The following is a 16,088-nucleotide window of genomic DNA, read 5'->3' on the forward strand; positions in this document are numbered from 1 at the left end:
GCTGAAAGTCTGAATACTCTTCGTACCCACTGTATTTCAGGTCTTGATTAAAGTTATTTTTGTTTACTCCTTGATATCCTCTGCTCTCTTCATGAGACAACGTATTTGCAAATAGATCTTTATTTTCTACCAGTGTCCCTTCCTCCCACTGGCCCCCAATTAGCCAATGAGAAGACCAGGAGCAGGAGGAGGAAAACGTTGACTACCCGCTACACTCGAACAGGTAAAATTAGGCAGATTAATCTGGCAAGGATCAAAATGTTTCTATCTCAGAATGTGAATGAATATGTGACTGTACATTTCAGTGACTCCGTGGGTGGTGGTGACCCATGTGGTGAACCCCAACCACTTCTACGTGCAGTATGTGGCTGAAAAAAAAGAGGGCGAGCTCTTATCTAAGAAGATCACCATGTTCTGCTCCAAGCCCATCAGCCTCCTGTGTGCCCGCCACACGCTCGACACTGGTGAGTGCTTTGTCCATGTTTCACATTCATTCTGTAAATAGGGATGCATGGTTACTGGTACAAGTGCTGATGGACATGTTGAAAAAGGTGTTTCTGCACAGTTTCGAGGCTCCGAAGGGCACGCTCCTAAACATGATTCAAAGTCACGAGACCTAGATGGTTCTAACGTTTGCCACGTGACACAATTGATGGTTCATGAATCGTAGTTGCAGGTGTTTCACGAGGGGCTTTCAAAGTCCTTCTCAAACCCATGACTATGAAGTCTCAAAGTTTGAAAAGGTGTAAGCACGTGGGCCCCATGTTGATCCTCATCCTCAGGATTGAGACCCCACACTCGCACTGTACATCTGTTACAGTGTGAGTGTGGGGTCACACTGAAGGGAGATTCCAGACCGGTTTTGATAATGTGTTCATAATCCCTTGTGCATCTGTAATTTTGTTGCTTTTCAAAAGGATAATAAAAGTACAAATAAATAAAATAAACTGCACAGAAGCAACATGAGGCCAATTTTTCAAATTAAACCTAAAATGTACAAAATGTCCTTAATTTAATATTTTATCATATTCATATTATTCTTGAAACACAATTGCATTAATACTTACACACACTTAAATAAAATGTGAAGTTAACTGTGTAGAAAACAATGTTATGACACACATCCAAGAGTCATTTTCAATCTGCCTTCTTTTGACTTGGGGTTAGAACCCTTGAGCATGACTCTTGGATGAGAGTCGAAACATTTTGTTTTTCTAAAAACAGATGAAACAACTGAATCTTTTTCTACAGAAGTGGAGGAAGCTGTCACTTATGAATTAATAGGTTTTAAAGCAGAGATGAGTAACTGTCCAAAGAGCTCCCCCTACAGGTCCCTTTTGAAAATATATTGTCTGAAAATAGACATATTTCACATCGCCAAACTTATTATTCCATCCATCCATTTTCTGCCGCTTATCCGGGGCCGGGTCGCGGGGGCAGCAGTCTGAGCAGGGACTCCCAGACATCCTTCTCCCCAGACACTTCCTCTTAACTCCTCCGGGGGGATCCCGAGGCGTTCCCAGGCCAACCGAGAGACATAGTCTCTCTAGCGTGTCCTGGGTCTTCCCCGGGGCCTCTTCCCGGTGGGACATGCCTGAAACACCTCCCGAGGGAGGCGCCCAGGAGGCATCCGGAACAGATGCCCGAGCCACCTCAGCTGGCTCCTCTCGACGTGGAGGAGCAGCGGCTCTACTCCGAGCTCCCCCCCATGTGGCCGAGCTCCTCACCTTATCTCTAAGGAAGCGCCCAGCCACACGGCGGAGGAAACTCATTTCGACCGCTTGTATCCGCGATCTTGTTCTTTCGGTCACTACCCAAAGCTCATGACCATAGGTGAGGTCAGAACGTAGACCGACCAGTAAACAGAGAGCTTTGCCTTTCGGCTCAGCTCCCTCTTTACCACAACGGTCCGATGCAGCGACTGCATCACTGCAGCCGCTGCACCGATCCGCCTGTCGATCTCACGCTCCATCCTTCCCTCACTCGTGAACAAGACCCTGAGATACTTGAACTCCTCCACTTGGGGCAAGGACACCCCACCCACCTGGAGAGGGCAAGCCACCTTTTTCCGGTCGAGAACCATGGCCTCGGATTTGGAGGTGCTGATTCTCATCCCAGCCGCTTCACACTCGGCTGCAAACCGTCCCAGTGCATGTTGCAGGTCCGGGTTTGATGGAGCCATCAGGACAACATCGTCTGCAAACAGCAGAGATGGAATCCTCTGGTCCCCAAACCGGACACCCTCCGACCCCTGACTGCGCCTAGAAATTCTATCCATAAAAAAATTATGAACAGAACCGGTGACAAAGGGCAGCCCTGGCGGAGTCCAACATGCACTGGGAACAGGTCTGACTTACTGCCGGCAATGTGAACACAGCTCCTGCTCCGGTCATACAGGGACCGGACAGCCCTGAGCGAAGGGCCCCGGACCCCGTACTCCCGGAGCACCCCCCAAAGGACACCCCGAGGGACACGGTCGAAAGCCTTCTCCAGATCCACAAAGCACATGTGGACTGGTTGGGCAAACTCCCATGAGCCCTCGAGCACCCGATGGAGGGTATAGAGCTGGTCCAGTGTTCCACGACCGGGACGAAAACCACTCTGCTCCTCCTGAATCCGAGGTTCAACTATCGGTCGGATTCTCCTCTCCAGAACCTTGGAATAGACCTTACCCGGGAAGCTGAGGAGTGTGATCCCTCTGTAGTTGGAACACACCCTCCGGTCCCCCTTCTTAAACAGAGGGACCACCACCCCGGTCTGCCAGTCCAGAGGCACGGTCCCCGACCGCCACGCAATGTTGCAGAGACGTGTCAGCCAAGACAGTCCTACAACATCCAGATACTTTAGGTACTCAGGGTGGATCTCATCCACCCCCGGAGCCCTGCCACCGAGGAGTTTGCGAACGACTTCAGCTTGGGTGATGGATGAGCCAGCTTCCGAGTCCCCGGTCTCTACTTCCTCTTCGGAAGACATGACTGAGGGATTAAGGAGATCCTCAAAGTATTCCTTCCACCGTCCGACGACATCCCCAGTCGAGGTCAGCAGGCCTCCACCCGCACCGTAAACGGTGTTGGTGAGGCACTGCTTCCCCCTCCTGAGGCGCAGGACGGTTTGCCAGAATTTCTTTGGTGCCGACCGATAGTCCTCCTCCATGGCCTCCCCGAACTCCTCCCAGGCCCGGGTTTTTGCCTCTGCGACAGCACGAGCCGCGGCTCGCTTGACCTGCCGATACCTGTCGATGACCTCCGGAGACCCACAAGCCAGAGTGGCCTGATAGGCCTCCTTCTTCAGCCTGACGACATCCCTTACTTCCGGTGTCCACCACCGGGTTCGGGTGTTGCCGCCACGACAGGCACCGGAGACCTTGCGACCACAGCTCCGAGCAGCCGCATCAACAATTGAGGCGGAGAACATGGTCCACTCGGACTCAATGAGCCCAGCCTCCCCCGGGACATGGGAGAAGCTCTCCCGGAGGTGCGAGTTGAAGACCCTCCTGACAGAGGGCTCCACTAGACGTTCCCAACAGACCCTCACAATGCGCTTGGGTCTGCCAAGTCTGTCCGGCTTCCTCCTCCGCCAGCGGATCCAACTCACCACCAGGTGGTGATCGGTTGACAACTCTGCCCCTCTCTTCACCCGAGTGTCCAAGACACGTGGCCGGAGGTCTGATGACACGACAACAAAGTCGATCATTGACCTCCGGCCTAGGGTGTCCTGGTGCACTGATGGACCTTGTGCTTGAACATGATGTTTGTTATGGACAATCCGTGGCACAGAAGTCCAATAACTGAACACCGCTCGGGTTCAGATCGGGGAAGCCGTTCTTCCCAATCACCCCTCCTCAGTTGTCACTGTCATTGCCCACGTGGGCGTTGAAGTCCCCCAGTAGAACAACGGAGTCCCCGGTCGGTGCACTGTCCAGTACCCCTCCCAAGGACTCCAAGAAGGCCGGGTACTCTGCACTGCTGTTCGGCCCGTAGGCCGCCACAACAGTGAGAGACCTGTCCCCCACCCGAAGGCGGAGGGACGCGAACCTCTCGTTCACTGGGGTGAACTCCAACACATGGCGGCTGAGCTGAGGGGCTATAAGCCCACACCAGCCCCGCCTCTCCCTGCGGGCAACACCAGAGAAGTGGAGCGTCCAGCCCCTCTGGAGGAGATGGGTTCCAGAGCCCAAACTGTGCGTGGAGGTGAGGCCGACTATATCTAGTCGGTATCGCTCAACCTCCCGCACAAGCTCAGGCTCCTCCCCCCAGCGAGGTGACATTCCATGTCCCCAGAGTTAGTCTCTGTGTCCGGAAATCTGGTCGCCGAGGCCCCTGCCGTCGACTGCCGCCCAGATCTCTCTGCACCGGCCCCTTATGGATCCTCCTGCGGGTGGTGGGCCCACGGGAGGGCGGCCCCACGTCGCTCTTTCGGGCTGTGCCCGGCCGGGCCCCGTGGGCTAAGGCCCGGCCGGGCCCCGTGGGCTAAGACCCGGCCACCAGGCGCTCGCCATCGAGCACCGATCCCAGGCCTGGCTCCAGGATGGGGCCCCGGTGACGCCGATCCAGGCGACGTAAACGGCCTTGTTCTTTTACTCATCATAGGGGGCTTCTGAACCGATCTTTGTCTGACCCGTCGCCTAGGACCTGTTTGCCTTGGGAGACCCGACCAGGGGCTTGAAGCCCCCGACAACACCGCTCCCGGGATCATTCGGGCACTCAAACCCCTCCACCACGTTAAGGTGTCGGTTCAAGGAGGAGCAAAACTCATTATTATACAAATTTTACTTTTAATTACTCATATTATACAAATTCAAATTTTACTTTGAATTACTCATATTATACAAACTTATTATTATTATTATTATTATTATTAAAAAAATAAAGCCAGTGTTTCTCAGCCGAGAAGTCTTCAGGTCAATATCAGCTATTGTTGCAAGGCTGGTTTTCCGCCCAAAGACGACAAGGGATGAACCACGCCCCAAAAATATATATTTACTCATCACAGGGACTTACAAAGATGTGAAAAAGGTCAAATGTTACTTGAATCTACAACAGACTTTAGCCTTTGTTGCAGAAGTTGTGTCTGTGCACTACATTGCATTACAAATGCTTATGCAAATGATATTTTTGTCTAATTTTGCTAAAAAGTCAATATAAATTACTAATTTATATTTATAATTTTCTAGTCATCAACGTTTTAGAGTACAATTTGAATGTTATTGAACAAACCTTCCTATTATAAAAGTATGTTTTCCGATAATACAAGCTTAAACTGCTCTGTTCCAAATGATGTTATTGTTGTAAAGAACTGAAAATGGTCATTTATTAGAAGCATTAGCAGGTCATATTTACTGAAATCAAAAGCTATTTCAATCCAAACATCTGAACAAGTCAAGTTAGGACATGGGAGCCTTTCTTCAGCTTCACACTTCTTACATCCATTGAACTTGTGAGTTTGTGGAGCGTTTCTGCTTGAATGTCTCTGCAGGATGTCAGAATCTCCTTCCAGAGCTGTTCGGATGTGAACTGCCTCCTGCCCTCATAGATCTTTGGGGAGGCTCCAAAGGTTTTCAATAGGGTTGAGGTCAGGGGAGGATAGGGGCCACACCACCAGTTTCTCTTCTTTTATGACCAGAGCAGCCAATGATGCAGAGGTGTTCTTTGCAGCACGAGATGGTTCATTGTCATGAAGATGATTTTGTTACGGAGAGCACGGTTCTCCTTTTTCTACCATGGAAGAAAGTGGTCAGTCAGAAACTCCACATACTTCAGAGGTCGTTTTCACACCATCAGGGACCCGGAAGGGGCTGTCCAGCGCTCTTCCCATGATTCCGGCCCAAAACCTCACTCCGCCCTCTCCTTGCTAACGTCGCAGCCTTGTTGGAACATGGTGGCCGTCCACCAACCATCCTCCACCAGGACCATCCAGGGTTGCACAGCACTCATCAGTGAACAAGACTGTTTGAAAATGAGTCTTCATGTGTTTCTGAGCCACTGGAGCTGTTTCTGCTCGTGAGCGTTAGTTAAAGTCCCAGTAAAAGGTTAATGCAGAACTCCAAGGATTATCCGAGCCTCCGGAGGATCTGATCTGAGCCTCCGGAGGATCCGATCCGTGCTGGAGGGAGGATCCGAGCACCAGCAGCTTCAAATACTGGTTTGCTGCTTTGTAATGGCATTTTAGCAGCTGCTCTCTTATCCCATGTATTCGTCTGGCAGAAACCTTCCTCATTGTGCTTTTATCTGCACAAATCCATGTGCACTTTGAATCAGCTACAAATCTATTAATAGTACGATGGTCACACTTCAGTTATCATGAAATATCTGAGGTTTTCACTGATCCAAAGAGACACAATACCATCCATGGGTTTCACTGGAAAACGAACAAAAAATACATTTATGACACTTATACGCAATCTGCATAATCATTTGGAACTCGTTGTTAGGCCTGTCCCATACAAAGCGTTTGACATTGTGGCATGCCACTCACTCAAATCTGGACAGGGAACTGTGCGAAGGAACAACATGAAATAGACCTGTATATTAGATGTTATTTTTTATAAACTAAATACCGATATTTAAATACACGTGAGAGCCAATAAATTAGGATGCATATTTCAAAAAAATACTGTAAATAGAGGCTTATAAGAAATTTCTTGGGCCAAGGTCTTAAAAAGTTGTGCAGGAGCCCTGTGTGATCACTGAGTGTAAAGACTGAAGCAGCCATGTTTGTGTGTCTCCCAGGCTCTCTGATCTTTGTTAAATATGAAGACGGTCTGTGGCACAGGGCCAGAGTGGTGGCGGTGTCTCAGGCTGGTTGTACTGGGACAGTCAAGTGTTGTCCAGTCCCACAGATCGCCAGTGTGCAAGTCTTCTTCATTGACACTGGTTTGACCACAGCCATCACCATTAAAAGGTCCTCTTTCTGAGATGATCTTCCTCTGTTTTTTCCTAAGACTGGTGTTTATATTTGGTTTGTTCGCACAGTGAGGACAGAGATTCTGAGACATTACTGACGGCAGTCAACAACTACCTGCGCAGAGTGGTGGACCTGGCCAAGGCTGAGCTGGACTCGTTTGCACCACAGGCCATCCGCTGTGGCCTGAAGGACCTGATCCCCTATGACCTGGTAACACCATGACCACCTCACTGGCTCTAACCTTCTACTCTTCTTTACTCTGAGAGCAGCAGTCTCTATTGGTTCTGTCACGATACCATTTAAAAAAAACAGACTTTTCATTTAACTAAAGTATATACATAGGAAAAAAGAGCACAATAAAACAGAACAAGGCCAGAGGGAGTAAAGCAGACACAAATCAAAACCAGCAAACAAAAATTAATTCAAGGAGCAAATCAAACGTTCCAAACATAATTGTTGCTTCTGTTCCAGATCTACAGTGATTTAAATCGGAGCATGATCACTTGAATCTATAATCTGTACCGTACTTTTCGGGCGATACAGCTCCTGAATAAAAACCTTGCACACGAAATTTACAAAGAAAATAGAACGTGTCCATAAACAAGCACCTGACAATAAACGGCAGGTGTTACGTTGTAACATGAGATATTTACACAGAAATATTGTCCAAATATGGTCACTACTACATACTAGAACAGGCAAAATGCTCCTGCCTAAACATGCAAAGCGCCCACAGACCGATCCAAAAAGAGAGGGAAAATAGAAAAGGCCCTTCGGTCTGGTACGTTAAATATAACTTTTTCATCTGGATATTTACACATGGGGCAAATACTCAGTAAAGTCCAGGTCCAGGTCCTTTTCACTGAAATAAAGAAGTGAAGGGAGAGAATGTCAGACCAGATCATGTATTGAATTGGCAAATGCCAACGCCTCTTATGCTGTACTTGCCCTCCGTCCCACCCTCTTCTATTTATTATTGGAATGTATGTCCTCGATGGGGGTCTCGAGGCCTGGGAACCTACAGCCCTAATCGCCTGAAGCCCCAAAACTGTCTCGTATGTCAAACACTTTGCATCTTCGCTGGGGTTGAGGTCCTTGCTAGTGAAACCAAGAACCTCAAGAACAACGCATAAAAAAGTAACTGAAATACAAAAAAAGCCAAAAACATTGAGCCCAAAACTTTATTAAATAACTGATACAAATTTGAGGGAAAAGCATTGCTAATTAAGGGCCCTCCCTAAACCTATATGAGGTGAAATAAAGGAATTCAGCGCATTAGCTGGAACATTTACAAGTTGTCAACACTTGATACTTTTATGAAGTTAAAATTTTGTGAAAAAATACTATTACCAAATTTGCTAACTTTTGAATGAGGATTTAGAAAAAAATAAAAATGTAGACAAAAAATTGGCAAAGACATTCTTTCCATTTTGAACACTAACCACTTCACCGCGACTTAAACCAATACAGGAGGTGACAAACTGTGTGGAACTAAGTGCTCCAAGATAGATCAAATTCAGGTGTATCGTCTGAAAAAAAGGCTTAAGTTTTGTTTGTCCAGAATCCAGACCATACAACTGAATGTTTTCCACAATGGAACACTCCTGGACAAATGAGGGATTAGACCCACTAAGTGCTCCAAAGTCAGTGACATTACTTACCTCAACGAAGACTCGGAGAACCCACCAAATGCCTCAAAAACTGTCCACTACACATGCCAGCACCAAACAGAATGCCAAATGCCAAGAAACTAGGCTTCCAAAACGATATCGCCAAAACTCAAAGAACGCAAACCCAAAGAATGCGACAAACTTTGGTGCCCATACTTGTGTGGCCTAAATGGTCATGGCTACGATAGTGAACTGACAAACACGCTCAAAGTAATAGAAACAAATGAACTGGTTCCGACTCGGTGAAGGAAACGTTTGCAGAAGTTGTTTGTGACCAGAAGATGTATGAACATTGTTGCATGATGTATTGTAGAAAAGAAATAAGGGAAAGTGGGTAAAGGAGCGCAGGGTGCGACAGGTGAACACACAACGCCAAAGGCAAGTACATTTCACATGCACAAGCTTTTAAAGCCACAGCATCCCACTGAACCTCATCAAATCTCACCCGCCCACAAAATATAATCTCACATGGCAACATGACAGTTCAAATAATGCATCATATTTTCCCTGGCTATGGAATTGAAATGGAAATATGAATATCAACGCATGTCATCAAAGCCAGAATATTAGATCTGCTCAAACAAATGCCACAATAACTTGTGTGCAGACAAAAGGCTGGACTAAAGAGGCGCAGGTTGAATTCCGCAGTATTGTCAACGCCACAACTGTGAAGATGCAGACGCTGGGACAAGATAAAGACTCTCTGCTGGTGGACCTGAAGAAAGTCCCTGCAAACAGGGCCAGTGGCCCCCACATATCAGTCCGAGAACACTTGGTTTTCATTGAGGTGGCCAGGTAAATATGCACAGAGGTGTTTTTATGAAGTGTATGCCTCAGTCATCCATTTATGAGTGTCTTGTGTAGGTTCTACGCTCCTATGATTGTGAGTAAGAAACCCCTGCTGTATTACCCTCCGGTCAGCCCCAGGACCCACGCTGAGCTCAACGCTGTGGTCTCCTACATCCACACCCCGGGAGACTTCTACATTCAGCTGGTACCACACAGCACTACATCAGGACTACACTACCCTAGTCCAGGGCTTTTGTCACTGTCACACATTTCTGTCCATCTGTAATTTAAAGACTAACCTATTAATGCCCCAGCCTTACAGATTTTCTATTTATTATTGATTTGATTTGATTTAATCAATTTTCAAGCAGAAATTGGTTGGGTCTTAGCCCAAGCCCATTAAAACCCGTACAGTTGTGTTCAGTGTTCCTCCGCTGCCACACTACACACTCTGCAGGTAGAACTGCCCGAGCATCCTGATCTCAGTCACTGCCTCCACCACATTTCTCTCAAGACCAAACATTGAACGCCCAAGTTAATAAAGAGGTTAAACTGCATGACTTAAATGTGGCGCCTGCATGGGAAGTTAGAGGAGCGAGGAGAATACACAAGTGCTTCTCTCGACAGCGGGTAAAACACTCATTGTTCAGTGAGGAAAATAAGTATTGGAACACCGTGCAAAGTTCTCCCACTTAAAAAGAGTCTGGTGCATTTCCACTGTGAAAAAATCCAGAAATCACTATGTATGATATTTAAATATTGTATTTGCATGTTGTTGCTTCAAATAAGTATTTATTTTTCTGAGAAAATCATTGTTAATATTTGGTACAGAAGCCTTTGTTACAGTTCCAGAGGTCAGATGTTTCCTGTAGTTCTGGACCAGGTTTGCACAGCAGGGATTCTGGCCACGCCTCCACACAGATCTTCTCTAGATCTGTCAGGTTTCAGGGCTGTCGCTAAGCAACACAGAGTTTCATCTCCCTCCAGACATTAGTTCTGAGACTGGCCCCTCCAGAACCTTGAGATGCTTCTTACAGAGCCACTCCTTGGTTCTCCTGGCTGTTTGCTTCAGGTCATTATGTTGGAAGCCTCAGCCACGCCCCATTTTCAATCCTCTGGGAAGGAGGTTGTTGCCCAAAATCTCACAATCCATGGCCCCAGTCATCTCCTTAAAGGTGGTATGGACGATTTTTTTCAGCAAATTTTTTATCATATTTCCTCGTGGCGTGAATAAATCATTTGTCCTGCCACGTATCAATCATAAAACGCACCTATCGCTCACCTGCAGCCGCGTCAGGTTCGTCCCCACGTTTCCGCGTGCCTAAGCGCATGGATCTATCATAATATAGTTCCCTCAGTGTACGGGGCAAAATGAAGACGGAGAAAGACAGTTCGAGCTGACGCAGAAGTGGACAGAAATCTACGGGAGACGAGCGATGCGATGCGCTCCGTCGCGCTAATAAACAAACGCACGTGTGTGTTGTATCAGTCCACACGGGGGAGTGGCATGTGCACTTCCGCCTGCGTTCTCAAATCGCCGAAAAATCGTCCATACCGCCTTTAATGTAGTGCAGTCGCCCTGTCCCCTGTGCAGAAAAGACCCCCAAAGCCTGATGTTTCCTCCCCCAAAGCGGGATGTTTCCTCCCCCAAAGCGTGATGTTTCCTCCCCCAAAGCGTGATGTTTCCCTCCCCAAAGCGTGATGTTTCCTCCCCCAAAGCGTGATGTTTCCTCCCCCAAAGCGTGATGTTTCCTCCCCCAAAGCGTGATGTTTCCTCCCCCAAAGCGTGATGTTTCCTCCCCCAAAGCGTGATGTTTCCTCCCCCAAAGCGTGATGTTTCCTCCCCCAAAGCCTGATGTTTCCTCCCCCAAAGCGTGATGTTTCCTCCCCCAAAGCGTGATGTTTCCTCCCCCAAAGCGTGATGTTTCCTCCCCCAAAGCGTGATGTTTCCTCCCCCAAAGCGTGATGTTTCCTCCCCCAAAGCGTGATGTTTCCTCCCCCAAAGCGGGATGTTTCCTCCCCCAAAGCGGGATGGTTCCTCCCCCAAAGCGTGATGTTTCCTCCCCCAAAGCGTGATGTTTCCTCCCCCAAAGCGTGATGTTTCCTCCCCCAAAGCGTGATGTTTCCTCCCCCAAAGCGTGATGTTTCCTCCCCCAAAGCGTGATGTTTCCTCCCCCAAAGCGTGATGTTTCCTCCCCCAAAGCGTGATGTTTCCTCCCCCAAAGCGTGATGTTTCCTCCCCCAAAGCGGGATGTTTCCTCCCCCAAAGCGTGATTTTTCCTCCCCCAAAGCGTGATGTTTCCTCCCCCAAAGCGTGATGTTTCCTCCCCCAAAGCGTGATGTTTCCTCCCCCAAAGCGTGATGTTTCCTCCCCCAAAGCGTGATGTTTCCTCCCCCAAAGCGTGATGTTTCCTCCCCCAAAGCGTGATGTTTCCTCCCCCAAAGCGTGATGGTTCCTCCCCCAAAGCGTGATGTTTCCTCCCCCAAAGCGTGATGTTTCCTCCCCCAAAGCGTGATGTTTCCTCCCCCAAAGCGGGATGTTTCCTCCCCCAAAGCGGGATGGTTCCTCCCCCAAAGCGTGATGTTTCCTCCCCCAAAGCGTGATGTTTCCTCCCCCAAAGCGGGATGTTTCCTCCCCCAAAGCGGGATGGTTCCTCCCCCAAAGCGTGATGTTTCCTCCCCCAAAGCGTGATGTTTCCTCCCCCAAAGCGTGATGTTTCCTCCCCCAAAGCGTGATGTTTCCTCCCCCAAAGCGTGATGTTTCCTCCCCCAAAGCGTGATGTTTCCTCCCCCAAAGCGGGATGTTTCCTCCCCCAAAGCGTGATGTTTCCTCCCCCAAAGCGTGATGTTTCCTCCCCCAAAGCGGGATGTTTCCTCCCCCAAAGCGGGATGTTTCCTCCCCCAAAGCGTGATGTTTCCTCCCCCAAAGCGTGATGTTTCCTCCCCCAAAGCGTGATGTTTCCTCCCCCAAAGCGTGATGTTTCCTCCCCCAAAGCGTGATGTTTCCTCCCCCAAAGCGTGATGGTTCCTCCCCCAAAGCGTGATGTTTCCTCCCCCAAAGCGTGATGTTTCCTCCCCCAAAGCGTGATGTTTCCTCCCCCAAAGCGTGATGTTTCCTCCCCCAAAGCCTGATGTTTCCTCCCCCAAAGCCTGATGTTTCCTCCCCCAAAGCGTGATGTTTCCTCCCCCAAAGCGTGATGTTTCCTCCCCCAAAGCGTGATGTTTCCTCCCCCAAAGCGTGATGTTTCCTCCCCCAAAGCGTGATGTTTCCTCCCCCAAAGCGTGATGTTTCCTCCCACAAAGCGTGAACTTCCTCCCCCAAAGCGTGATGACAAACGTGAGTGGCTTTTGTACAAAAAGTTGTCTTTTGGTCTCCTCTGACCACATGACTTTCCTCTGGATCATCCTGATGGTCATTGGTAAACTTCAGACGGGTCTGGACATGTGCTGACTTAAGCAGGAGAACCTTCTGTGCGATAACATACTAATAAATAATTTTAAAATCACCTACAGTGTAATTTCTGGATTTGTTAAAAGTCTCTCTCTCTCAGTGGAAATGCACCTGTGATGAAAAGTTCAGACTCCATGTTTTATAAATGAGAACTTGCCAAACCGCAGGGTTTTAAAATACTTATTTACAGTAGTTGGGGCCTGCAGATCCTCAACAGTCTTATTACAGTATTTAAGCATAGTTTCTTCGTCCAGGGGCCAAGTTTTCTTGGGCTGGTTTTAAAATGTGTACAATACCATGGAAAAAGCTGCAGCATTTCCTTGTTGCATGAGGCAAAGTATAAGAATAGTGCCTTCTTCCATGATTAGAGCATTCGTTGAAAGACATTTGCTCATTCTTCAGAAGAGACTGACTGTTGCCGCCTCTGCCCTGGCTGACAGGTGGATAACATGGAGTCCCTGCTTCTGTCTGACAAGCTCCAGAAGTTCTACAACGCTCCCCCAGAGTGTGAAGAGGAGAACCTGTTCATCTACTGCCCTGTGATGGGAGACGCCTGCGTGGCTCTGTTTGAAGACCAGATGTGGTACAGAGCTCAGATCACAGGTACTGCTCCTCACACAGAGCTTTAACAAACCTCCAGATGCACTCAGAGCTTTTATTTCAGAAAACAAGTTTAGAGTTACAAAACCTTGAGTTGGTTCAATGAAGCCCAGACGCACCTTAGTGTAGCATGTGTGGCATTTAAAGTGAATAAACACTGGTAACAATTTCTTAATAATGATTGTTCTGAGAGCTGCATCTAGAATGTTTCTGAACCAGCTCAACAACAACAATTATAACAGAGTTAGTAAAAAGACACTAGTGGGTGTGGCTTCAGGCTCGCTGCCTAAAGTTCAGTTCGGCTCAGTTCCTAGCTCGCCATCCAACCTGGACGGCTTCCACGTTAACAAAATGCACTCTAATTAAGATGATCTGGGCCCGGCGTTACGAGCTCTAGTTCATATATGCACACGCACAGGCAACAACGTGATGAGGTTACGAGCTCTAGTTCATATATGCACACGCACAGGCAACAACGTGATGAGGTTATGAGCTCTAGTTCATATATGCACACGCACAGGCAACAACGTGATGAGGTTATGAGCTCTAGTTCATATATGCACACGCACAGGCAACAACGTGATGAGGTTATGAGCTCTAGTTCATATATGCACACGCACAGGCAACAACGTGATGAGGTTATGAGCTCTAGTTCATATATGCACAGGCAACAACGTGATGAGGTTATGAGCTCTAGTTCATATATGCACACGCACAGGCAACAACGTGATGAGGTTATGAGCTCTAGTTCATATATGCACACGCACAGGCAACAACGTGATGAGGTTATGAGCTCTAGTTCATATATGCACACGCAAAGGCAACAACGTGATGAGGTTATGAGCTCTAGTTCATATATGCACACGCACAGGCAACAACGTGATGAGGTTATGAGCTCTAGTTCATATATGCACACGCACAGGCAACAACGTGATGAGGTTATGAGCTCTAGTTCATATATGCACACGCACAGGCAACAACGTGATGAGGTTATGAGCTCTAGTTCATATATGCACACGCACAGGCAACAACGTGATGAGGTTACGAGCTCTAGTTCATATATGCACACGCACAGGCAACAACGTGATGAGGTTATGAGCTCTAGTTCATATATGCACACGCACAGGCAACAACGTGATGAGGTTATGAGCTCTAGTTCATATATGCACAGGCACAGGCAACAACGTGATGAGGTTATGAGCTCTAGTTCATATATGCACACGCACAGGCAACAACGTGATGAGGTTATGAGCTCTAGTTCATATATGCACACGCACAGGCAACAACGTGATGAGGTTACGAGCTCTAGTTCATATATGCACACGCACAGGCAACAACGTGATGAGGTTACGAGCTCTAGTTCATATATGCACACGCACAGGCAACAACGTGATGAGGTTACGAGCTCTAGTTCATATATGCACACGCACAGGCAACAACGTGATGAGGTTACGAGCTCTAGTTCATATATGCACACGCACAGGCAACAACGTGATGAGGTTACGAGCTCTAGTTCATATATGCACAGGCAACAACGTGATGAGGTTACGAGCTCTAGTTCATATATGCACACGCACAGGCAACAACGTGATGAGGTTACGAGCTCTAGTTCATATATGCACAGGCAACAACGTGATGAGGTTACGAGCTCTAGTTCATATATGCACACGCACAGGCAACAACGTGATGAGGTTACGAGCTCTAGTTCATATATGCACACGCACAGGCAACAACGTGATGAGGTTACGAGCTCTAGTTCATATATGCACAGGCAACAACGTGATGAGGTTACGAGCTCTAGTTCATATATGCACACGCACAGGCAACAACGTGATGAGGTTACGAGCTCTAGTTCATATATGCACACGCACAGGCAACAACGTGATGAGGTTATGAGCTCTAGTTCATATATGCACACGCACAGGCAACAACGTGATGAGGTTATGAGCTCTAGTTCATATATGCACAGGCAACAACGTGATGAGGTTACGAGCTCTAGTTCATATATGCACACGCACAGGCAACAACGTGATGAGGTTACGAGCTCTAGTTCATATATGCACACGCACACGCAACAACGTGATGAGGTTACGAGCTCTAGTTCATATATGCACACGCACAGGCAACAACGTGATGAGGTTATGAGCTCTAGTTCATATATGCACACGCACAGGCAACAACGTGATGAGGTTACGAGCTCTAGTTCATATATGCACACGCACAGGCAACAACGTGATGAGGTTATGAGCTCTAGTTCATATATGCACAGGCAACAACGTGATGAGGTTATGAGCTCTAGTTCATATATGCACACGCACAGGCAACAACGTGATGAGGTTATGAGCTCTAGTTCATATATGCACACGCACAGTGCGTGCGGGATAACAATAATGAGGCTTGTGTTTATGGGCGCGCCAAAATATCGATTATGGCGATATATCGTAATGTTTACTCCCGCGATCGATTCTCGATGCGTTCTTGTCAAGTATCGATCCTTTAACGTTTTAAAAAGCCGCTATAAATTGCTCTATTCACCATTCCTTTGTTGAGACACTACTTTGGCGTTAGCACAGGGCCAAATTGGCTGTGGGCGGAAGAAGAAGTGGTACATGGACACGGAAATGACGGCCTTAGATGAGGAAAACAAAAGTGAGACGCGAGACGCACCAGCAACA

At 47.9% G+C, this 16,088-nt stretch overlaps 1 protein-coding gene across 1 annotated transcript in view; it reads left to right on the top strand.

Annotated features, from left to right (window-relative positions):
- rnf17 (ring finger protein 17) overlaps positions 1 to 16,088 on the top strand; it is a 128,925-nt gene that overhangs the window by 24,974 nt on the left and 87,863 nt on the right. The window contains exons 11-17 of the mRNA XM_072444159.1: positions 134 to 223; positions 306 to 464; positions 6,729 to 6,900; positions 6,972 to 7,113; positions 9,181 to 9,368; positions 9,438 to 9,567; positions 13,254 to 13,416. Coding sequence (XP_072300260.1) covers positions 134 to 223; positions 306 to 464; positions 6,729 to 6,900; positions 6,972 to 7,113; positions 9,181 to 9,368; positions 9,438 to 9,567; positions 13,254 to 13,416 — 1,044 coding nt within the window. The remainder of the gene's footprint in view (positions 1 to 133; positions 224 to 305; positions 465 to 6,728; positions 6,901 to 6,971; positions 7,114 to 9,180; positions 9,369 to 9,437; positions 9,568 to 13,253; positions 13,417 to 16,088) is intronic.

The sequence above is a fragment of the Eucyclogobius newberryi genome, unplaced genomic scaffold, assembly GCF_026437365.1.
Source record: "Eucyclogobius newberryi isolate DKJ021-1_F unplaced genomic scaffold, fEucNew1.0.hap1 SCAF_14, whole genome shotgun sequence".
Lineage (NCBI taxonomy): Eukaryota > Metazoa > Chordata > Actinopteri > Gobiiformes > Gobiidae > Eucyclogobius > Eucyclogobius newberryi.